This window comes from Pyrgilauda ruficollis, unplaced genomic scaffold (assembly GCF_017590135.1).
Source record: "Pyrgilauda ruficollis isolate IOZ18807 unplaced genomic scaffold, ASM1759013v1 scaffold2, whole genome shotgun sequence".
Taxonomy (NCBI): domain Eukaryota; kingdom Metazoa; phylum Chordata; class Aves; order Passeriformes; family Passeridae; genus Pyrgilauda; species Pyrgilauda ruficollis.
Window position 1 is genome coordinate 2170757 of NW_024519206.1, and position 26437 is coordinate 2197193.

Consider the following 26437-nt stretch of genomic DNA (forward strand, 5'->3'; position numbering starts at 1 on the left):
TCAGTTTTCTCCTGTTTCTGTGCTTAGTAGATTAATTGCTCATGTTTCTTAATGCTAGTTTGTTTTGGTTTTTTATTATCTGTTCTTTGTCACTCAGGCCCAGTAAATGATGAAAACTCTGAGCCTGTTTCAAATCACTCTTAACTTTAAAAGCAAAAATGTACTGAGTCTTCAAATAGTATGCAGTCATTTTTTAATTATTTTTTTTCTTCTTTACTGGAAAGCTACTACCAAGATGCCGATGTCATTACGATAGTTGCCCTGGAGAGCAGAACAGCTTGCTGACTGCAAACGAATTATCCACAGATCAGCTCTTCCATGCTGATCACAAGTTAATGGGTATCTTCATAGACTGCATCTGTAGAACAAGTTTTCCTTGCACTCATTGCAGAAAGAGCAAAATCCAATGAAACGGTTAATTTATCTGCTCCTTTAGCTGTTCTGATCCACACTTGAATTCTACAGACTTCAGCAGTAGACAACTGTGTGCATTTTAGAACCCTTGTAAGTTTTATCTTCAAATCTCCTTGTTTATTCAAATCTCCTTTAACAAATCTGATACTTAATTTTTTAGCATGTCTCATTCAGTAACTAATCTATGACAGTTCTGCGTATTTCATAGAAGCAGTTATGCATTTTATTAGACCAATTTCAACTATAGTCACTCCTCTGACAGACCTAAACAAAAACTCAAGCCCTTGCTTGTACCTCCAAGTTCTGACTTCCAGTCAGGTGCAATTTACTGAACTATACTGGGAGTTTTTATATATACTAAGATGTCCTGGCTGGTTTTGTACTTGTGAAAGCATTCAGCAGTCATCTTTCATGACACTCATATTCCACTGAATTATTTCTTAATCTTGGCACTTACATGGCTTTTTCCTTTTCTATAAACCCTAGTATTTTCACTACTTACAAACAAAAGTAGTTTATCTGAACAGAATCTCTTTTTCCATTGTTTTTTAAACATATAACTGTTCTGGAGTTTCAGAGAAGCAGATTCTAACTGTATCATCTTCTGATTCCTTTCAATAAGAAAACATTCCATCTCCATGGCAAATCCTACAAATCCCCAGAGTCCTTTTGGCTTCTTTGCTTTACCTTGACTACAAACCCCCATCACTGTCAGCCTCTGTGGCATCTGTGTGTCGTAAGAATGCAAGTGTCCTTGGGTGTTTCTCTCTTCTTCCTCTCTGAAGCTTTCAGTACCCAATCCTGCTTGAACTGATGGCTGTCCTTGACATATTATATCATGGCCTTACAGTGGACCTGAGCAGCTGAGGCCAAGTATAAATGCTCAAGTGCTGACAGAGCTGGGCTGCTTAGAAAGGTTACCAGAAGTCTCCTTTCTGTTCCTTTTCCTCACCATACATATCGTGTACAATGCTGAAATAAGCTTCCCTGGAACCTTCACTAGGCATTTCCATTATTTGAGCTGGGAAAATGTAAGTCTACAGGATGCACAAAAAGTAACAAAATTATAAAGGGTCTCCTGCTGGGTTCATTTTTAGGTCCAGGTGGTTACTTCCACAGTAGTCTATGTTCCTGCTTACTTGTGTGTGCTGATTTTTCTGCTCAAGTCATTTTTGAACGTTATTTTTGTTAATGACTTCCAAACTTATTTAAGCTTTTCTGGCATCCCCGGTTTCATGGAAGGTCCGACCAGGTTGGTTGTCATTTATTGATGCAACTTGCCAGGATCATCCCATTTCCAGAGGGGCAACATTGTAACCAGACTTCCCACTCCGTCTGGAATTTTCTCAACTCGCTGTCCCAACAAGGATTCAATTCTTTCATCCCTAACTGTGAAACTTTCAGGTTGTATTTTTGCTTCTTTAGTGAAGGGTCTCTCTTTTACATCTCATTTTAATTTTTTGTTCTTTCATAGCCCTTATTTAAATTATAAATAGAGGTAGCCACCTCTGGTTTTGAAGACCAGGTCCATTATTTGCTCTGTCTCATCTCAGTAAAGTTTCATGAGTTCTTTATTTGGAAAATGAATTTGGCTTTGACATTTATGCCAATCCCTCTGGCCTGCTGACGGCTGTTTCCATGATGAGTGGAGCTCATGAAGTGCATTTCTGAAAAAGCTGACTATATAATACACATCAAATCTTGAAGGGGCACATACTGAGATATGGAACTGGAACAGACCACCACAGTTATCAAAATTTGCCAACTTGCATCACAGAAATTTGCCATGCTCTCTTTCTGAGTTATTTATATTTCTTGCCTGCAGTGGCCCTACTGTAGGATATTTCAGAATCTCACTACTTCTCTTCTAATTTTCTGACAAAAGTTACTTATTTGAAGTTATATAAGTTACTTTAAACTAAGTAGTTCTCATGCCATCACTTTTTTTTAATGTGTTCTCCCTATCTGAGTCCTTGATGACATTTTTCGACATCAGTTGTATTTACTGTTATGATTCGTTTTGTTAAAGTAGTTCAGATTCTTCTTTCCTCACAGAAAGAGAGTCTCTTGTTCTCTGATTGTTACACAGAAATCTGTCCTTCCCCATGACTGGTCCAGTCAAGAAACATCTCTCAGCCACAGAGAAACTGAGCAGCTTACAGTATTCTAGATGAGATCTGATCAACTAATTTGTGTTGTGGCATCAGTATTTTATTATTTCTTATAAATTACCCTACATGTAACAGTCTACATTTTCATATGCTCTTTTCATGCATCTAAATGATAACTCATAGTCCATATGTGATCTCTGCAGCTTACTACCAAGCCATTTGCAGGGTCCCAAAACGGAAGAATTAATCTTGTAGCTCAGTAAATATTTTAGTGTAACATATCTTCATCTGGATATATCCAATGAAATGTTGAAAATGAGGAATCTAGATAAATATAGTTGAATTCTTTGGTGCCCTGTAATTTACTGAAATCTGGAAAATCTAAGGCTAATACACTTCCACTATTTATCAAATTATTTATCTCACCACATTTTGCAAGGATGAATGTATTACAGCTATAGGTAACTGACTTCTTTAATGCAAATACAAGGCACTGGTCATCTGCTACCATTTAGCCTACAATAACAAAGAATATAATGGAGTTAAATTAAGAATGGGACATTGAAGGCTGGACATCAAGGAAACTTTCTGAAAGTGATTATATAGAAGTTTTTGAATAGGCTCCCATGGGAAGTGATGGAAACCCTATTTCTGGGCACATTAAATTTATGGGCAAAACATTAGAAATGCAACAGAGAACAATTTTACTTCTTTCACTGGACTAGATGATTTCTCATTTCTTCTCCTTTTGAGCTCAAGAATTCCACACCAGCAATTGTGAACCAGTACATTGTAAGGCTAAGAGGAATTTCCAGGGCTATACCTGTACAAGGAAATTCTCAATTAGAAAAGCCTCCTACAGCAGGACTTTGGCCAATGTGAAGAGAACATTTACAGTTACTTCCCTGCCACTGCAAAAAAGTGCCAACAACTCGTTTTTATTACACATTAAGCCCTAAAAGCATTTCTGTCAGCACTGTAGGGACACCTGCCTTCGCTCTGGAGTAGCAGGAGCTCCAAGGACAGTTTGCTACTCGGTCTGTTTCTCTTGCTTTGGATGTCTCACATTCAAGTACCAAACAGGCCCATGCCTGCTTATTCTATGTGCTCTGATAAGAACATAACCTGAGGCTGTATTTCAGTGTTTCAGGATGGTTTGAAATTATGTGGGAACAGTTTTGTAAATACACAGGGAGAGACCTTGTCAAACAATCAAGTTGTTTTTACAATCCAACCCACTCAATTATCTCTGGGAGTAGATGTAAAAACAGAGCCACTTAAATCAACGGAAAAATAGTACAGAGAAGATGTAAATCACTGGGTGGGGGAAATGCACCACATATTTTTACATCTGAAAACAGGAGACAGAAGTATGGTCACACAAAAGCAGGATGCTCTTTTATAATATAGAGAAAATACGCAGTAGGAATTTTCTCCCTTCCTTTCTCTCTTTTACAACTTCTGCCATGATTTTTTTAGCAGACTGAGACCTGTTCCTTATGAAGCCACTTCTACATCCTACAGTCTGTTCAACAGATATTTTTTTGAAACTTCTAATGCAGTACTGCACCATTAGTAACACCTACTGGATCTTCTTAAGTGAAGGAGAGAAGAGAAGAGAAGAGAAGAGAAGAGAAGAGAAGAGAAGAGAAGAGAAGAGAAGAGAAAGAGAAGAGCATGCTATTTTATCTTCACATCAACACGTAAGCAGAACAGTTTATGAAAGATGGGTACTTCAGTAATTTTTATAGACAATGATTATAGAAAATTATAGACAAGCTCTAGCATTGGAAATTGCTACATTTCTGATTGCTGAGAGCTTTTTGTTCTCTTTCTCCTGAGCATCCTCTCTTAAACATTACCCTTTCATAGAGCACATAGTCAACCTTTGGTCCAGCCCAGCAGAAACTTCCTTTGTTCTGATATAAACTGTGCTCAAGGTTGCACTTGTTTTCCTTTTTTTTTTTTTTCCCACCAGTATGAGGTACATTTATTCTGCAGGCTTGCACTGGTGCAGCTGCAGCATTGCAAAACATGCTCAGCTCAGTGTGGACAACCTCTGTCCTCACATATCATATATTTTAATCTCTGCAGCTCTGGAAAGGGGTTTTCTGGAAAAGGGCACAGAAAATATTCCCATGTGAAGCCAATTTGTTTACTGTGAAATAATTTACTTTCTTTGACAGATTAAAAGATAGGCTTTTTGTGGTTCATGATAAACCTGGGTCTGAATCAGAGCAGAGGGCTGCATTCCCTGCATTCCTGACAGGTCTCAGGGGTGAGTCCTGGCATCAGCTGCAGAGGAACAGCACAGAGCGCTGAATGCAGGTCTTGGCACCGTGGGGGTAAAAAAATACTTCAAACACTGATACAGATGCCCTCAGAAGTTTTGTTACAGTCAGATACAATAATAGCCTTAAATGAACCAGCTGGCTGGTTCATCTAACACCTTCAGAATAGTGTAAATCAGCATGAGCTGCAAGGTTTTGGAAAACATTTCTGCCTTTGAATTACTTTAGTTATTCGAGGCCTTAGCTGAACACTTCAGATGTGGTTTCATAACTGACTCCAACAAAGCTAAGATGGTGATGTCTAGGGTGTGGATGACCCCATCTTTCTGCTCACCCTCCCGTGTGTCAGTGCTTTCAGTCTTGTGGCCACGCAGTGATTTGCACCTACTAAGCCACCTGGAAATTAGTAACTACTTTATACAGGGTTCACTTTCAGTCAGACTGCAAGGGACAACCAGGAATGCCAAAGAAAGGGAAGTGATGGAAGTGTGCAGCCAAAAGCAGGGCCACCCTTTCAGCAGCAGTAGAAATGTTACATCTACTTACACTGTGAAACAGCACCTGTAGGTTATTTCTATAACAGGTCTCTAGAAGTAACAACCTTGTCATAAATCCTCTGTCTTTGTGAGAGCAGCTAGTACAACTCTTCCAGACAAGCCTTAAAAATTTAAAGGTTCTTCTCATGGGCAACAAAAATTAAGATGGTTTTGCAAATTATCTTATATGATTATGATGTAGATGAATAAGAAGCTTCTAATTTCCTAACTTTGTTAATGTGTCTTTCCATACTGCCCTTTGATTAATATTGTGACATTGAATGATCTGTTTTGTTATCATTATTTTCATATAAATCTGGGTCTTCTTAGTGAAAATGTCATCTGAGTAAAGGCAGCATAAATATATATTAAAATATTTTTAGTTATCTGCAGACCTTACAGTCAACATGCTGATAATGATTTTTGTTCTTAAGGTGACTCCAGATATAAATCACTCATTTTATGTGATAGAAATAACCTTCCTAGAGGGTGTTGGAGGGATGAAATAAATATCCAGATGTTAAATTATCAGAAAAATTCACTAATTTTTTCACAAAGCCAGACACATAGACTTTTCATGCAGAACTGTGTATTAGTAGGGAATACAGATTTTCCTTAAATAAGACAATGACTTTGATCTTACTGCACTTCTAAATAGCCACAAACTCTCAGCAGCAGCACTGACAACCTCAAACCCACTTATTTTGATCCACTGGATGGCTATCTGTGTCTCATTTTCCTTTTCAGAGAAATTTAGGTGGACTAGACAAATGCACCATAATTAAAGAATTGGAGATGAGACATGGAGATGAGAACTGGCCCAGACCTCAGGTGATGTGCTTCCTCACAGCAGTGAAGGGCAAACCAGAACAGTGCAACATCCACCAGTCAGAGGGGGAAGAGTTATGATCTTCTTAAATCATGAATGAGGTAAAATCAAGTATCACTGTACTGATTTGTACTGATTTCATTAGGACACTCTTTAACACTTAGTTTAACCAGTGGCAGGGGATTGCTTAATTTCCATCGGTCTCCTCTGATGTCTGATGGTAACAGGAAGCTTTAAACAGATTGCTGAATGAGGTCCATTTAGGGATCCTCAATGGACCTCAGGTTAAAGCTGCAATGCAAGAGACTCAAAAGAGGTGGCCATAAAAAAAGAGGGAAAAAATGATAAAAAAACGAGGCAAAAAAAAAAAAATTGACTGGGTTCTCATCAATCATATTGCCTCAGACAACCATTTACATTTACATTATTTACTAACAGAGAGCATTTACTGGAAAATTACAATGCAACAGTGGGCAGGAAACAGAGAAGTACTCATTCCTCTTTGGAAGAGAGTTTTTCTGTCATTTTTTGGGTTTGTTGCTGTAACTAACTTATATATTTGTTTCTACAAAGTAAGCCCCGTTAGTGAAAATTATTTTATGCTCCCTTGCTACTATACCAACAAAATGAAATCCAAGTTCTTGCATGATGTGACATGTAAACCATTTGCGCTGAAGTGACTGCCAGAAATGGATGGAAAGTTTTTATCCTGAAGAAATACTCAAATAAAATGCTAGCATAGTCTAAAATTATTTACTGAAAGGAACTGCACAATATTTTGTGTCCTCTCTTTTCAGAAAATCTGTTTAGTTGGGTCTAGTATGCCACAACTTACAGCACCAGCAGAAAAAGTGATGTGTTTTCCCTTCTGTGTTGGGTAAATCTGAAAACAAGTGAGTTTCTTTAAAAAGAAGACATAAACCAATTTTTTTGGCATTTTATGAGGAAAAAAAACCCCAGTGTGCTGACATCTAAGGTAAAGCATGCATGTTTTCAGAGAAAGTATTATAAGTGTGTTACAAACACTAACATTTTGCCACTTTCACTCAAGATCCTGATACAGACCAGGTTTTAAGAGCTGGATAGCCTCAGCTCCATCTAGATGCTCTGGTCACAACTGCATGCACTTATCTCACTTAACATTCCTGTATAGCATGATTCAGCTTCATTTCCTTTCTTTAATGCAGTCAAAAGTCATCAGAAATAGATAAATGGATTATTCCTTTTTGATAAGATATCTTCAGATTTTTCCAGACGCCCAATTGCTCCTTTGCTCAGAGAAGTTAGAACTGAACATCCATTTTTCTGCACCAGGAAAAATGTGACAGTTCATTAGCTTTTGCTATCCAACTCTAAATTACAGTCACATCAATCTACCTCCTCTGTCCTATGGAGCTTCTATGTTATCACATGGCTATTCAAAATTTCCCCAAGGGCCAAGACTAACACTTGGAAAAGAGTCTAACTTTGCACAAAACCAAAAGCATGCCCTGTAACCCACCAGCTCAGACACCCTGCCCAACCTCATTCTCCCTAGTGCTGTTATTTCAGACTCCTATCAGGTCTCAGTCTGAACACAGCTGGGAGCAGTGATCTCCACCCTGCCCCCCCAGCCTGTGTAACCTTAGTTTCAATCTTTTATTCATTCATTCATTCACTGACAGAATTATGAAGAGGTTTCTTTAAATGACAGCAATATGCTTGGACTACCGGTCTGCCAGAAGGATTCTTCAGCATTGTGTAAATAACCAGCTGTTAGAGAGAGACTGCTTTGAAGTTACCATTTGTTGCACCCACAGCACTTGGGCTGGATCAGTTTTTACTGGGCTACTTTCATGGCAAGCTCTTTTTGTCTCATCTGAAGAGTTTCTTTGTGAGGAATGAATGAGGATGCATCTTGGGAATGGTCTGATACTTCAAAAGACGATTCTTGTAGTTTATCTTGCAGTAAGCTTCTCCTCTGAAGGAAACGCTGCAGAGCCCTTGTATTGATCACAGTGATAGTCTTTTATCACTGGGCTGTCTGCACTATCACTATCCAAAGCAAATCTTTGCAAGCTGTGACTTTTATTAATTGATATATGCATAGGTATATTCTGTCTTTTATAATGCAACACACTTTTTTTCTGCAAACACTTCGAAACAAGCTGGTCTTGCTTAAGTCCATGGAAGTTTACTCCCTCTCTGGTGAATAACTGTGCAATTTAGACTATTTTTTGGATAGTAAAGTCAAGAATGTCTTTATGTTTAAAAACCAGAAGTTTAGGGGTTTGGAGCTGTTTTGTTTAGCTGTGTTTCCTGTACTAAGTTTCAATGGAGGTAAAAACAAAGCAGCATTTGCACACCTAAGCAGCTAGCCAAAGGTGGAAGTTAAAATCAGAAAAGGAAAATTGACAGCTAAAACACATTTAATAAAAGTTTCTAACCTGCGGTCACTTTGTAGGAGCAGTGAAAACTGACATTTAAACCATACCACATTTAGCGCATTCTAAGCAACACACCTCTATAGTTTCCTACATACTCAGACACAAGTTTATTTCGAAGGTGTTGAAAACTTTTAAAAATACTTATTAATTTATAACTTAACTTTTAAACTATTAATTTTTTAATTTAAGAAGACCAATGTCATAGCTGGTTTTGTCTTTTTTTTTACTTACATCTATGCCCATATACTTGATTTATCCCTGATCACAGAATAATTCAACTATTTTAATACTCTTTAGCTTAGCTGCAATGACACTTGGATGCTTATCTGAACACAGTACAAACCTGCATGTGGATAATCCCTTAAGATGAACATCTCTTGCCCACAGCAACACCAAGAGTACCAGCCCATGGGTTTTAACACATGATTTCTAGCATGCAAGTATTAGATATTTGAGCAAATGTGCATACTTTACAAAGTAATCCTGGCAGTGCTCTCTTTTGTTGTGGTAGATTTCTGGGTGTTTTAAATTTCCTTTCTAAGAAGGCTACATGGTCATGGAAAAACTCCTGCTCAGTTCTGTATGTATTTTTTCCTCATTTCAATGCAGAACTTTTCAAAAATGTCCTGCTGAAAACCTTGTACCATTCTGCAATTTTAGCTTAAATGACTTTATGCATCAACAGAAACACTCCTTGAAGCTGCTACTGACTGGTAGCTGGGAAACAAAATAAGACCAATTCAGGAAGAACCCTTCTCTCCTTTTCTTCTGCTTTGAGTTACACGACCATCTTCCCAGCATCCAGATTCTTTCACCTTTGGATTAGACTACATCCTACAGGCAATGAAAAAAACCTCGCCCTAAAACACAGGTTTACATATGTTTTACATGGCAAGGATACTTTCCTATGTTTAGCAAGATGATGTAATTTTCTGTTGCTTCCTGCCTTCGTTCACTCTGAAGCCAGATGTCCACAGTTACATCACATGACAATGGGAAGATCCTTGCACAAACAAACAATGAGAACGAATTGCTTCTCATCAACATGAGCCAGGTAATTTTTACGGTATGGTATAAAATGCAAAATGGATCCTTTCAGTTTCTCTTTTCAGCAGTTCTGCCTTTTCTGTCTTTATGGTGACAGTCACTGTCATGGCAGTTGGGATACTCAGAATAGAAAAAGGAAACAAAAAACATCATGAGCAGGCAGCAAACCTGAAAGATACCCAACGTGCACACAGCATGGCAGCTCAATATGCTCCAGAGATGCTGTGCCAAGCTGCAGCAGCTGATTCTGGGGGCAGGGCCAGCAAGCGTGGAAATGGGGTCAAAAAGCAAGGAGCTGGCAGGATTTCTCCAGCATTAATGGAGGAGAGAGATAAATCTGCAAGTGAGCTCATGTCTGAGCCAAGGACAACCAGGAGAGCTGGTGGAAGAGGGGCAACAGTGGGAGGAGACCTGGTGATACTGGGGGTCCTCTTTAACATCTGGCTTTGGAAACAGCTGTGATTTTGGCTGCCAAGTCCACTTGAGCTTCCTCCAGCACAACCTTATTTAGAATCATTCAATAACATATGGAAGGAAGCACTGAATGCATATTCACAGAGGTGGAAAATCAGAGCACAATGGTGTGGCATTTTCACAAGTATCTGGAGTTTTTTCAGACAAAATACCTGGGATTCAGCAAGAGCTTCATGTTAAAATGGATACTTCAGAAACTTTAACCATATCTGTCTGACTTAATTTACACAGCAAGTCAGTATCACTACAGAGGCTTAACAGATGCGTTAGTTTCAGAAAACTAACACATACTTATTCCTCTGTAATTAGTCACGATGGAATTAAAGCCAGTAGTCAGTAAGTGATTATTGATTACAACGTAATCACTGCAAGTTCAATCCTAGCTGGAAAGCAATTGTTTTCAGAGACACAAGTAACTTCAGTTGCAGACATGGTTCACACTGCTATGCTAACAGAAAAATAAAAGCCTTCAGAAACTTACCACTGAGGTAAGAGCCATCTGAAAACTGTAGATTCGTGCAAGGCCAAAGTCAGCTAGCTTTATCTGCCCGTTGCTGGTTACAAGGATGTTTTGGGGTTTCAGATCCCGATGCACCACACGATGCGAATGCAGAAAATCCAGTCCCCGAAACAGCTGAAGCATCATATCCTGTATAAAAAGAAGAAATCAATATGCAGTTATCAAGACAAGGTGGCAGGCAAACAAGTAAATCACCTGTTATAATCTGAAAAACTAATTTAATAAATATTGACTTAAATACATGCACAGGAGATAAAACCAACTTTTAATATAAAATGGACAGGATGTTGCTAGAATGAATGGAATTGAACCAATGCCCTCATCGAGTTAATGTATGGTTTCTAGTTGAATTATCTGAGGCTGATTAACAGTAGTATAAAGATTAATCAATATACTTTAAAAAATAGCAAAAGTATGTTTCTAAATCCCTGGACAACTTCAAGAGAATGCTGTCCAAGTAAGAAAAATACACAGCAGTTTTTTGCTCTTAACTTTAAACCACATGCCACTTTGCATTCTCACCAGCTTATGCTTTGCCTTGCCATGGTGAAGTGAAATTTTATCACTCATTTTAACAGGCACAAGGACCTGTTTCAAACAGAAAAACTGTTTAAATGGGAAATTTAATTTTATTTAATGTTATAGAAGGAAAAGGTTCACTTGGCAAAACCTGTTGTATACAATTTACTGACTAGGACAGAAATTAGATGAAAGTTTAGCACTAAAACAGTGTAATAATCATGATTCTGATTCTTCTTTCTGTTTTGTTATAGTGATACAATCTTCCATGACATTTCCACAGCTGAAGAAACTATTTTATCTGTACTCATGTTTTGACAATCTTAGTAATGTGAAAAGAATGAACCAGCAGACTCAAAACCAAATACTAGAAATCCCCTGCATTCCAAATTAGAAGGATACTGTCAACTTGAAAATTATATTTGCAGAACAGGCAGTTACAAGAAGATGCTGCAATAAGAAAGAAAAAGAAATGGACAAAGAAGTTTATTTTCTGCATGCAATTGACTTGAGCTCATGAAACTGCAGTTCTCTATATGCTGGTGATATATGCCTTTTCCATAAACCATGCAGCAGGGTGTCCTCCAATCCTGTTGTTAGCAACCAAAACGATCTTGGAGAAAGGCATGGCATGAAAAAGAAAAGGGAAGAAGGATAACTTGAAGTTGGTTGCTTTTGCTCTTCTCTATGGACTTGGGCATGTTGCAAGTAAATATTTAAAGCACACTACTGAAAGGAATTATATCTGAACATGGGTGTAAAAATAACTCGAAACGTTCAGCTTGGTAATATTGGTTAATTTGGATGCTTTTTTAAGGTAGGTTTTAGAGATATTGCTAAGTAATTTAATACAAAATTCTTCTTTTCTTGTAATGTTTCCTGATCATTTATAGAGAAAATATTACGTAATATACAGATATTAAGTTTGGAAGCTCTCACCTGACCTCTGATAAAACAAGGCCATTTCTGTATACAGCCAGCTCATAAAGCAATCAACTTTTATTTGAAGACTCCAATTACGAAGAATTTACCATGAAATTATGGATGCTGTGACAGTATTAAATTATTACCACCTCTGAAGGAAGGTGGTGAACTGAGAACTCCTTTTCCTGCTAGCGGATGCCTTTTATTTCCTTTGTTTCCCAAGAAAAAAATTGGGAATTGATAATTTTTTCAACCAGTATAATACAGTTTGGATTTCAAAAGAAATACATAAACTATATTGAATCCTCCTGTATTTATACAGGGGCTTTTTTTGCAGTTCAGAAATTTGTAAGAACTTGGGCTACAGTTCTGCAGGTTTCAGTCATCAGTAGAATTAATGTATGTAATATCTGGTCACTCTGTACCATTTTAACTTTTACCAAATCCCAAAAGTCTTTGGATCAGTCTTGCAGACATGAAGAACATGCCAACAACAGTTAGGCATATGGTTATTTTAAATATGTACTTAGCTGTTTCACTGAATTTGGGCCAATTTTTTTCTTTTTCATTCCAGGATGACATAGTATCAAATAAGAAAATTATTTAAAGAACTGAAGTATTAGTCAGTAGACCCTGGCAAGTCCCTTTCTGGTGACATTTATGTATCCTATTCATTTGTCAACTCTGTAAACTCATTCAGGCAGGCAGTTACCAAATATATCAAGAATATTTCTTCCCAACAACTGATGCTGGTTTTGTTTCAATGTTCTTCCTCAAGCTCAGCATAACACAATTCTGCTCTGCTCATTTCAAGATTCAAGGGATATCTTCAGGTTCTAAATTCAGAGTCTTCTTCCAGCCAGGTAAAAAAGTAAAGTATTTGAAAATGGAAACTGGTGTATCTTCCTCTCTATCCATCGGACTCAAAAGATGAATATCATTTACAGAAGTTCTCTTCACACACAAGAAATAAAACATGCTGCAGAAGAGTGAACTGGGAAAGTGTAAATTTAAAAGGTGTTAGAAAGAAGAAGAGCAACAGGAGGGGAAAAAGTGCCATATCTCCTCTTCCAGGAAATTCAGGGTTAGTCCATATATGCTGTTTTCCAGTATTCAGGTTGGACTGTTGACTACACTTATTACTTTCTATGATAGGTATTAACAGATTTCAGTTCAAAACTATCTGGAAGAACAGCCCAAAGTTTTATGTGTGTAAAGAAGGGCACTTGTATGTAAAAAGATTGTTTGCTATTTGTGATTCCCTGTTTTTAGATTCTCAGCAAGTTAGAGCAGAAGCCAAAATCACAACATAGGCTTATTATTATGAACTTCAAATAAAGAATAACAAATGCAGCAGCTTAAAATTTTGTGCTGCATGCAAGCTTAGTCAAAAACCATTAGGCCTTGCTTTTGGGAAATTATTTCATTCACTTGGTCAGCCACTTGGAAGAAACACAAGGCAGGGTCTGGGATCTGTGCTTTCTTTGACACTGTAACTAATATCAGAAGATACTAACCTTTGCTGGCAAATTGGATAAAGGCTGTAAACATGCACAAGCCAGATCACTACCTAATTAAATCAGGATAATTTCACTCATCTAACGGAAATGCATCCATTTTTATTAGTGACGAATATCCAGTATTATCTCAATTACCAAGTTCTAGAAATAACTGCAGGAGAGTCTTCATGTGCCTCAAGGATTAGTTTTTTCCATGTCTGCTTTTCCCCGAGACATTTTCTGTGGCAGATAGGCATACCACATTTTGGAAATACAGGGACAATCATATTTCAAAAGCTAATTGAAAAGTGATCAGTTCTATGCAACAAACAAGAACCTTTGTGTCTTAAGAGACCGAAGGAACAAGCTCTAATGAGTCATGATCAAACCTTACTGATGTTTATCAGTGCTCTTTGGATATGGTATGTTTGCAAACAAAGACACAGAATGTGCCTGCTGTTTCAGATTAGAGATTTCTGCCGTCACAAAACCTACGACAGTTGGCTGTTGCTCCAGTTGAAGATACATGCACACATTATCCCACTGTAATTACTTTCAATCACAGGTTTACTTTTTTTTTCTTTTTCAGGTTATATTTTCAATGCCATCTATGTGCAAATATAGAATATTTACCTGTAATTCAAAACTGAAAACAGAAAACTATTTTGTGCTGCAATGAACAAGTACAACTTCTTTAGAGGAAAATATGGGGCTTTAATTTTGTAAAAGTCACATAATGAAAACAGGAGTTAAATTTGTTATGGAAATGTTGCATCTCTGCTTGTTCCACCATATAAGGTATTGACAATGATTGCTCAGTCTGACATTTACTGAATTTATCAGCTCTGATTGTCAGGACCAAATTCTGATGAACTTTTCAAGCTACACCATATTATGTCATGAGTCTCAAGAATACTCAGAAAAATATCCTGCATATTCTTCCTCTGTCATCAGTGAGGATGGGCCTGGGCTTGGGCTAGGCTGAGCAGCTGCTTCTGCTGCCTCTGCCAAAGGCAACACTCATGGCTCATATTTCCCAACTCTGGCAGCAGGAACAGAAAGCCCTGATTTCCTATACACTTTCGTCTCCACCTTGTCCTGTCTCCTCTTCACTATATGCTTCACTGACCCCTCTTAACCCTCCTCCAGCATCTGATCCATAAATCCTTTCCAACCCATTGGCTTTCAAACACCACACTGATCCTTTAAGAGTCACCCACCATCTTGACTCCCAAGAAAAATATCTGTCAATTATCTGCAGCAACTTACTGCTTGTTTAAGACATGCCAGATTCTCTGGAGGACTCTGCCTGCCTAACTCAAAAGAGGATGGCATGGCTGTCAACCAAAACATTCGAGTATCTACTCAAAAACAAAAGAAACTGCAGAGCGGGTTTCAGTGTCAGTGCCTAGGCACCAGCAGCCAGGACTGCAGGGGCCTCAGCCGGGGGACACCAGGGGCTGTGCCCTGCCAGACACGCTGAGCTCCAGCCGGCTCCGACGGACCCACCGCAGCGACGGCTGGGCCCGCCAGCCAGGATGGTGGTGCCTCCATGAACATAGATCCAAGAGCAGAAAAGGCTGCAGGTAAAGAGGAGAAGAGAACAAAAGGAGTGAGAAACTGCTCAGGAAACACCAAGGTGAGAGAGGAAGAGAAGTGAGAGGAGAAAGCAGTCCACAGTGGAGCAGTTACCCACACTGCAGCCCATGGAGCAGGCAGATACTCCTGAGGGAACTGCAGCCTGTGGAGATGACCTAGGGTACAGTAGGCACAAAGACTGAGGAGGAAGGAGAGAGGAGCTGCTCCTGTGCTGCTTGGGCTGGGGACATTCATAAGTGATGTATAGCCTGGAAAAAGGCATGAGAATGTGTTATTTGAATACCTGTTCTTTTTTTCCCCACCACTTGAACTAGCAAGTATCTGCCTTGACTGGCATTAGACTAAGTTGATTTTCACCAGGATAAATCTATTTTGTCCATCATGGTACTTGGTAAGCAATCTTTCTCTCTTATCTCAGCCTATGAGCTTTCTTGCTCCTTGGTGCTCTCTACTTTCTACTCACTGGAAGAAGCCAGTGAGTGCCTGGATGGGAGTCTGACTGCTGGACTAGGCTAACCCACCACCATGGTGAAGTATGAATGCTAGGTTTTGTCTTGGTAAAAGGGAACACAGTGAGATGCAACCTGAAGGAAAACACCAAGAGTAATATATCTTCAGAGAACACGTGCACCCTGAGGTAACATACACTTATGACTAGCTGCTCATTATGTGAAGCTCATGCTTTTCCTCCACTGGTGACAATGTGAAGAAAGAAAAACCTTTTAAGCAGGTTGCCCTTTGTTAGAGTGACTGGAGTTCCTAATACAAATGAGAGTAATTCAGTGGAAGCCCACAAATATACTCAGTCGTGTCATCAAATGAAAACAACAGAGTACAACAGAGCCTTGCAAACTACAATAGACTCTAGATTTGTACTAACACACAGGTTTTACACATTTTGGTTGTTGTTTTTTTTTTTTTTTTTTTTTAACTGCCTATTTTCCTCTTCCTGCTCTATTTCTATGCTAACATTCTGTAAAGCACAACATTCCTCTGGCATCTCCTAACTCTTCTACTCTTCTGTGGAGTATCTCATGTCCCTTCACAAGTTGCATCCTTTACCCAAAATTTCTGTCTATCTGCAGCTCGTTTTTCTTTTTGCTGAGCAGAATGGAATGTCCCTATTTTACATGGCAGGTGTTGGAATACTCATCCTGAACATTTCCTGTAGGAGTGTTTGCGTAAAAGGCAACCACAAGTGTAAACAAAGGGGATGAGTTTTAGACAGCAATGTGTGATGAATCAGTCAAGGTAGTTTCATTAAAAGGCTCACTGCCTCTTACTGGAATAGGACCTTCTCAGAGCAGAAGGGGAGATGAGGCTTCTTTCATATCCTACTCAGTTATACAGAATCCCCAATCACTGAATTGATTCCAATTTAAAGGGTGATTTTACACATGCTGGAATGGAAGTTTAAAGAGCTGTCCCATTCTCTGAAGCCTATTTTTGAAGCAGAATAATTACAGCCCTTCTATGGTGATACTTCGTAACAAACAGTCAACATTAATTAATGCCAAAAAAACAATGGCATTCCTGAGGAATTACACAGTACAGATACATGAATAGCAAAGGACATGATTAATGTTGTTACACTGAATCCCAAAGGCATTAGCAATAATGTAGTGATCCCCTGTTAAACGCAGTGATTCTCTTTTTTAATTTTTGTCCTCATACTGGGCTGGGAACCCATCACCTCAACCTATCTAGAAAGCCATGACTGTGATGGTGGGGGCAGATGCAATTTGCCACTGTCTGTGGAGCTGCAGGATACTCTTCTCCATGCAGCTGGCTCAATACAGTGGCTGGGACACAGTAAGAGGCAGACAGATCCCTGCCCTTGTGCCCTGTTCCTTTTCTCAGAAGAAAGCTATTCTGATCAGTCTCTGCAGGGCATTCAGAAAGGGGATGAGGAGGCTGTCTTTGCCTTCTCCTAGCCACATCATAGCTTCTCAGGACTCAGCCATGATACAAGCAAATATATATGGGATATAGAGCTCTTCATCTTCCTTACGCTGGGTAATTATTTATCTCAGAGTAATCCTATTGCTTTCCATAAAAGTATTCACAGGGTAAGGGTCATTCCTCAGAAGAGAACGCTGCTGTGATACTCCTGTCAATTAACTAGGAAGTACCAAGAGAATGTGAACTTCACAGCATGTTCAATTTAAATATGTTTACTGTTTTGATAACAGAACAATAAATTCAAATGATCTATTCACTTAGCCCTATTAATCAACCTTACTATACAAGATAATATATTCATTTTCTGTTCATAGAGTAAAATACTGTAAAGAGAAAGATACTCTCTATTCATTTAGTGTATTATTCATGTCTGATAAGCACATGCAAGGAATTGTCTAATAATTGGTGGTGTTTTCTATGCTGATACCCTAAAGGTAAATAATTTGTTGAAAAATTATTAAGTTACATATATTTTTAAACATGAAGTACAATACTTGTGTAGTTATCTTTGAACTGTAAAACTATCTTAATCATACAAAAGGTACTTTAATGCACTTAAGAGTAGATTAAAATATATGTTAAAATGTATTCCGATTATCAGCCTCTAATCTATTTTAAACTGCTTTTGTAAGAAAGAAGGCACAGCTCATAAAGGGATTTTGGATTATCCAGTTGTTAGGATGAAGAACCCTACGACATGCACACTCACGAAAGTATGCATGTATGTATACACACATGACAATGTTTTGACTAATCCCATTGAAGACAATGCTATCTATAGTAGTCCACTGCAATAAACACTGAAATGAATATAGTTGTGCTGTTTGGTTTTGTGTTTTGTTGGTTTTCTGTGTTTTGTTTTTTTAATGGCTAGAATTATTTGTGTAGCAACTCAAAAGATAAAATACCTGAAGGAGTGGAGTCTATAGAACTACTGTTTTGAAGACTGCTTTGGTTGCTATTGAAAGTAGCAAGGTAATCAATATTAGAAAGTCCTAAATAAATTATTTTGAAATACAATAATTGATCAATTAGTTCAGAGACAGCCTAGTAAAAATAGTATATGTCACTATTATGCATAGAGCTGCCTGTATATTATGACCATTATATGTCAGTCCCAATCAAAAGTACTGCAACTGTGCAGAAGATTCAGGAAAAATGCAAAATTTTAACTGAATTGCAAAGGTCCATGTTAGTATTTGAAAAGCTTTGAGGCTCACTAACGCTATTGCACTGCTGTAAGCTTATGACTGAATTCCACGAATGTATATCATAGCTTTCAGCACACTGTTTTCCTTTGTTGTGCACCTATACATAGACTGAACTCAATCCACAGCAGGCTTAACATGTTCTAGTCCTTTTGCTTAAATTTGCCAACTGTTCTTTCTGAGTTAGAAAAGAACTGCCATAGGACAACCTGACCAAACATATTTTGGAGTGTTCCAAACACTCCTCAAACACCAGAGCTCAGCAGCAGCAAAGACAACATAAGTAGGATTGGACTGCAACAATTGATGCACCTGTGTTGAAGGAACTGCTCTGGTAAGTAACCTTCTGTTTACCCTCCTTAAAATAAGCACCTGGATTTATATTTTATGGGTTGGTAAAAGTTTCAATCTAAGTAGATGTCTGTTTTACCAGAACCTTAATGATGATAGATTTCCATGCTGATCTCAGTATCTGTGAACCAAAGACAAAATTCAGTATTTAACATGTCTACTTAACATCTCTGGGGGACATATGCACATATACATGCTTAGGCAGACACGTGGATGCATTTTCCTGAAGTTGATATGAGCCATTCCACATCAATTTCTGATTTTATAGTTCAACACCTGCCAAAAAAGTTTGCAATCTATATCTTTCAAGTTTTACTTTTTCATCTGCTATTTTTCATATTTGATGAGAAGAATATGCATGACTGAAAAGAAACCTACATAATTATTGTTCCACTTATGTTCAGTCATTCAGTGTACCAAAAATTCCTGTCAAAGTGGAATTACCAGACATGCAAATGAAATACACAGCATTTCCCATGTAGCTACTGGTATTTGTCAGATAAAATACATGAGAATTGAACAGAGGGGAAGTTTGTTTTAACATTCTGACAGAAACTGGCACTGTTAGCAAGGCTTATCCTGTATGGGAAAATTTTACAGCAGGTAAATGTGACTTTGTGATTAACAGTCTTTTTCAGTGCTCAAACCCTTTCACTCATTGTGCCCTGCAGAAAAAAAACAAAAGGCACAGCTTTTAACAGATTTTATGGATCTGAGCCTAGATAAGCAAAACACTCATGTTTCTTTCTTGTATCTCTGGATGATGATATCATAGTTTTATACATCCCCAAATACCTTCTGGGAAACTTCCTTTCTTTTATTACAAGCTTTTTATAACTGTATTGGAAACAGCAGTTTCTCACAGAGCTTCCTGGTTTGACAAGTTGTTACTACTCTGTTCTTTTATTTCTCATACAATCTGAAAAAGAGATGAGGACTAAAATGTATCATGAAATCCCCCAAATTCTTTACTACCTCACCCAGTTGATAAAGTTCCATACAAATGACTTGAAATAGCACCTGTGATTGGTATGCATTGGCTGTGAAGACTCTTCTAGCACATCTAGGGATTGACACCAGCACAAATTTGGTACATAAGCATCAGAGCAGGTCACAGTGCAGTCTGAATTCTGAAGGACACTTTTAATATAATTACAGCTTCTTTAATTATGTTTCTCAACAGGGTAAGTGACATTTTTCCTCCAGCTGATGCTGTGAGCCTCTTTCTTCTGAGATAAAGTCCAGACTTTAGCTTGACTAAATCAACCTGTTCTGGAGCATTGTGTTCTGGAGCACTGTGATAGCACCCCTATCTCTATCACCTTAGTGATTTCAGTATTTAAAAACAGATTTGAAATTGCTCCTAATTGTACATATTTCCTTCTCTCATTGTGGGATATCACCGCCCCTTCCTCTTCAGAGTCTTTGTTTCTGCATTACTACCCATTTGTATTTTGGGACATCGCCACTTGCAATCCTTGTGGAAGCTCTCCTGATATAATCAGAGAAATCACTCCACCCCAATGATCCAGAAAGCTGGATGTGACTTCCTTAAACGACTTCAGTATGCTTCGGGCAGGAGTGCACAGAAATCACTGTCACACTCCCTGCCACAATCTGCAAACTACAGTACATTATCAATCACTGATGAGTTGATTGTCCTCCTGCGCCTCTCACACAGTCCTTATGAGGAAAGGTATCAACAAACAAACCCTCTTCTCTAGGAAGAATGCTACTCCAGCAAGACTACAGCTCTTTACCAGCACCTTCCTAATGCCATTGGCCATCACAGCTCTTCCTAATTCCCTCAAACTCCAGGAAGGGTTATAATATGGCATATGCTGACAGACGACACCTCTTTCTAACAGGAAGGACACGTTGCTGTGGGGCCCTGATCTCGGCTTCTCCTTCCCTGCAGCTGTCTGTGGACAGCAGCTAATTGTATCCACTTGTTTAACCTCGGGGATAACGTCTGGAGGGGACCAAGTGCCACAAGCGTACTTTTTTTTTTAACGGTCATTTCCTCTCTGGTGTAACTTGCATGACAGCATGTGACAAGCAGAAATTAATGGGGACACTGCTGTGCCAATACCTCTTGAATTGCTTTGACACTGGCTGCAGGCTGCCTGCTTGGCCACCCAGCCAAGACCTCACATGAAATGTGGCAAGGGGCCCACAGCTCTATTCACTAACAAGCCAGCTGGTCAGTGATTAGAAAGCTGAAACAACGCTGTGCACATACATCAAGAATGCTTTACAAGCAGCTTCGGACATAGGTGGTAAAGCATCTTAGAAGAGTAGATCTGTAAATTTATCTTAGGGACTGTTAACTTAAGCTAACATTAGAAATAATGCAGAAGACCCTGGAAGACGACTGGCCTGCATTGTCACCTAAGCCCAAGAAGGACTAACCTCAGAACAAAGACTAACGTTTTGATGTGCTCAAAATCATGTGCAAACAGCTCAGACCACATGGATTCTGGTCAAAAGGAGCACTCAAATTATGTAAATATACAGAGATTTATGACAGACTACTCTTCCTAATGGTCTATCAACACACTGGCAACATTACTGACATTTCTACAGAAAGTCTTATTGAATCTGTCTTCAGTGTTTATACTGATTTGTTTATACACTGGTACAAAACAACAAAGGATGAGCCTTTAGAAGCATCCCAAGGGATTTGGATGATCAGATCTCATACACCCAAGGCAGCTTTGTACCTTTCAGCCCAGACATTTTTTGAAAACTGTCAGATCCTTGGCTAGACACAAAAGGCTCAAGATTGTTCCTTTAATTTATCTCTTCAGTTGCCTTTTTAAATAGTAGCCACTGAAAGTGCATAGGCTATTGATGAAACACCTGATGGCGACAAGAAAACAAGTTACGCTTCTTTTAAAACTGAGAAAAAAGCAGCCAATAGGATCCTAGAGATTGGGAACACAACTGTAATTTAAAATCAGTAAGACTTAATCACTTAATTCCTAGGGCTCCTTCACAGTTACAAACTCATTCAAGCAATTTTTGTTTGATGAAAAACTTGTTTAATCTTATTATAACACAGGCTTGATCAATCTCCTGATACATAAAGAAGCACATCTGTGGCTTATACAGATAGATTGGGCTCAAATTGCACTGTAAAAGGAGGTGGCTGGACAGCAGAGTAATTTTCTTGGATTAGAAATTGAGGTTACTGAAAAGTCTGGACCTAACTTTGAGAGCTTCCATGGTAGAAACTTTGAGGAATTCAGCGTAGTCATGAATGGCACTTGAACGCTGAGGAAAAAGATGGCTTCATATTAGGCACAACGAAGTCCATTGAAGTCACTGGGACTCTACCCATCAATTTTGAAAGACTCAGGCTGGTCCCACTCCTTTTTATTATTCCCATTTTCCTCCCACAGTCACTGGAACCAACAGCACCTTCAGAGAGAGGTAACCAACCTTCACTGAGACAAAAATATCAGCATGACACCAGGCATCAAAATACTACTATTCTCTAAAGTTAGACGCTCCTTTAGTAAGTTAACAGCTTTTATTAAAGATGTGAACACAGAGGAGAGTAAGAAGACAATCCCTACCTAATCTCTCCAGGGAATGCATAATAAGCTCAAGTGTGTACTTTTAAAAAGTCACTTCAACACTGTATTTTTTTGCTTGTAGAGTACATGGCACAGCAGAAGAATCATGATGCTCCTAAGTGCTGTAAAATGGCTCAGCATTGGGGTCTATTACTACCCCAGCTCTAGTCACTGGACTACATTTAACTTTGCTGCCTCTCTTGCTCTGTATTATAAATTCAGGGATAATGGTTAACTAATTCATTAGTTAATTCATGAGTTACAAAGATTAACTAGTTAATGTTTGTTAAATACTCCAAAGAACTAGATTTTGCTTTCAGTTCTAAAGGCTTAATAAGCTTGAAGAAAATCAAAGATATACCGAAGAGGAAAGATTTTATTTTTATACAATTAATGGGAAAAAATAGGCTTCAAAAAAAAAAACCTGAGAGGGGTCAGTGGCCTACTGGAATCAGCTTGCCCAGAATCTCTCATCTAAGAACTTCACATACAGTTTTGCAAGGCTGTTAGAGCATTGTCTGAGCTCTTGAAATAGTCTTCAGGATGAGCATCTTACTGATGCCTTCCTATAACTAAATTAAAAGTAGGAAACATGATAATAGCTTCTTGGAAGCATTCAGCAGATCAAGTTGCTTTCCATGTTTACAGCAGTAATTAATTTGCAATTCTATTAACTTGAATTAAAAAAACAATGGCTCCTGAACCATCAGCTTTAAAAACGGAACAGGCAAGCCCCTCATCCTACAGACAAGGCAAAGAGAAGACATTTTGCAAGAGGAACAGAGCATATACATGAAGAGTTTTGTTTTCACTGAAAGAATGAGAAATTTGCTGTTAGCACCAGATCAGGAGAATGGCTCCCCATTCCACTGCACTTGCATGGTCTATCACTTTCTCCTTTCTTTTCTGATTTCTCACCTTTCCTTTACATCTCATCCTCCCTCCATGTGTCCTGTTGGCCATTCCTTCCCCATTCCCATTTCTGACCCTCCTTGTCATGCCTACACTGCACCCTGCTCCACTTCACACTCACTCCCACGGCCCTACTCCATCTCTTTGTGTTGCTGCCTCCACAGCCCAGATGATAAAAAAGCAAAGCAGGTCACTGGAAGATGCCAGCTACCAGACTCCTCAACAGCCCATCTGGATTTCAGCTAGAACAAACTGCAGCAGGCAGTGATGTGACTGTGGTGTCTGCTGTGGCTGCAGTGGTGGGAGATGCTCCCACACATCTGCTGAGTCTCTCCAAAGTGACCTGTGCCACAGCCCCTGCAGTTCTGACCAAAATGACACTGATTTACATTAGCACACATTAGTGTAAACCTTGCCTTGTTTTCTTTTGAACACTTGACTGATTCTAAGAGAAAGCAGGTATCTTGAACTCGCAGTGACACAATGAGTGATGAGCCTACTTATTTCCTAATGGTAACAGAACAGACAAGAATCAGCTCTACCTCCGGGATGAGAGCTGACAGTCTTTCTTGGGAGAGGAGAAGATGGCCTTTGATGTTTCACAGGCAGAGAATATTTCCTCCCTTCACCTCCCCAAATATTAAACAAAACAAACTCTACGACATTTTAAATAAAAAGACACTGCTATGTTAGAGTTAGTGTACTAAAAGAGCCAATCAATGGAACAAACTCCTTCCATGAAGATGTCTTTTGGAAGTGAAGCATCATAAATGATGCACATGAGAAATGCAGCTTGTGGCAAACACAACACTGCTTCTCAAAAGGGTAACCTGTGACAAACAGAAAAGTATGCTATTAATTACGAAACCTGGAAAATAAAACTACGTGTATTCCTGTGTGTCTCTACTGTAACTATTCATAGAGAACCTATGAGAAAAAAAGTAGCAATGATCCAGACAACCTGGACTACACATGTCTGTACTTTGCAGAATCAGGTCCCAGAAACCTAAGTCTTTTGTTTTCCCTACCAAAAACAAAGTAATTACAAATCACACAATCCAATACCAAATTCTATGTTACTCCAAAACTACAGTCAATTAAGTAGAAACAAACTGTATCATCAGAAGGACAAATGACAGAGGCTAGGGATCACTATCAAAGGACTTCTGTTTTCCTTTGTTTATTAAATAGCAACTGTATTATTTACTGCAGCTTTGCAAGCTAGTGAGCAGCTGGGTGTGACACATTTCCATGCTCTGTAACCTCTCCTTATGCTTCGTTAGATTCCTTATCAGGACCAGAAGAAAAGAAATCTCTCTGTTATGCTTTTCCTGTGGCAAAGGAAAAGACAAGATGATGACTTTCCAGCTCATTTCACTTGTACAACGTTCTCATCAATCACCAAGGGGTACGTCTTTGTTATTTTCAGTGAAGGACTGTTCTTAGTTTTCTGTCACAATAAAGCGTGACTTCACTAATTAGCAAATCAAGGTTACCTCTACCACATTTGCAAAAAAACAAAACGCAAACATAAGACTAAAACTACTTCTGAAATATTTTCCAAGGCCCCAGCTTCACAGAGATAAACCTAAGTCAAGCTAGGTCTAAATTATTTTCATTGAAACAGAAGTTAAGGTCTGAAACACTCAGAGTAGAAGATGTAAGGAAGCTAAAGTAACCATTTCATCAAGAACCAGAAGTTTTCTGCTTGTTTTGCGACTTTCTGCTCCAGAAACCAAGCAAAGAAACTGTGGTTTATTTTCATATTAAACTCTCTGTGAAGCATGCATCTCTCTGCAGTTTTGGTTCACTATAGCCCACGCAACTTGGCCTCTATTCTCCTTTTCCTATGTCTTCAGTAAGTGTTTTAGACATCAGCAGGAATTATGTGAGCAAACAAAAAGCAAGAAAAAGTGCTATATTCTAAGCAAGGCAAAAACATAATACAAAATGCTTTGTAACATGGTCTCTCCTCTAACTTAATGTTTTAATATATATTTTCCCTTTCGGTCTGTGTTGTTTCTCACTGAATGACAGCTATACACAACATGCTATTGTAATAACAAGCATACGGCTCAGAGATCACTGTTGACATTTTCAGAATTCAATTCAGACATTTTTATTTAAATGCATGAAAAACATCTGTATACTCTTTCATTAACTGCATTTTACATTTGTGATGTTCTACGTATTCTTTTGGAACCATTTCCATTAAAATGCCAACTCTGTGTTTGGATAGCATGTATTTCCTTTGTAACACTAAGGGAGGAGTATGTTACTGTCAAAATTTCTCTCTAAAAAGTCCTTGCTAAAATATTTACCCTGCTAGTCAGAACAGGAATATCTGAAGTTAACTCCAAATGAAAGAGTATTTTAGAATGAATCATAAACTAGATGTTAAAAAAGGTAACATGCTGCCATTCCAATGCCCCTTCCCTGTTGTAAAACTAAATGAAACACAACCCTGCATTTCCATCCACAGAATACTGTAACATTTTGGAGTGTTCTGAAGTTTCCTAATTGTAGTTATGCAACAGAACTATCACAGCCTAAAACAAAGGACAAAAATTCAGCAGCTTAGTTTACTGGCTTTGAAATTAAGCACTCTTAAGAGATGGTTAACATGTCCTCTTGATTATTTTTGGTATTTTAAAGTTAAAGTGCAATGGTTCCTACTCTATAGACAAAAGAAGTGGGACATTTTAGAATACTTATAATTTTTACACCATTGTTTGTAAAGTCACATATTTAGCAACAGTGAAAACTGTTGAGCACTAACTTTATTTACAATTAAGTCACTAATTTCAAAGGGCCCTTTAAGGTATAAGACACTGCTCAACATTAATAAAGACAGAATGCGATGGCATTTGTTGAATTGGTCACAATGGTAAAATACAGTTTCTTTTTGGAAATGGGTATTCTCAAGGGTCATTATTTTCCAATAAGGCAAATAGGATATTCTGTGGCCACAACAGCTATGATATTAATGAAAACCAGATACAAACAAAATGATCTACCAAACCTTGTGATCCTTGGAGCACTTTGCCATTACTGAGTCAATCTACCATGCTGACCAGCTATGACACATTTTTGTGAAGAGTCAGGAGTCTGGTTCCAAATGTACAGACACTGCTTACACATAAGTTTTGAGGGAAGACTACTTCTTCGCTCTGACAAAGCATTTAAACACAAGCAAAACACATGTTTTATGACTAATCTGAGACTAAGGAAACA

At 38.5% G+C, this 26437-nt stretch overlaps 1 protein-coding gene across 4 annotated transcripts in view; it reads right to left on the bottom strand.

The window, feature by feature from the left end:
* CDK6 (cyclin dependent kinase 6) overlaps positions 1 to 26437 on the bottom strand; it is a 128291-nt gene that overhangs the window by 61039 nt on the left and 40815 nt on the right. For all 4 annotated transcript variants that reach the window (XM_041466262.1, XM_041466263.1, XM_041466264.1 and 1 more), the window contains exon 4: positions 10610 to 10777. In XM_041466262.1, coding sequence (XP_041322196.1) covers positions 10610 to 10777 — 168 coding nt within the window. The remainder of the gene's footprint in view (positions 1 to 10609; positions 10778 to 26437) is intronic.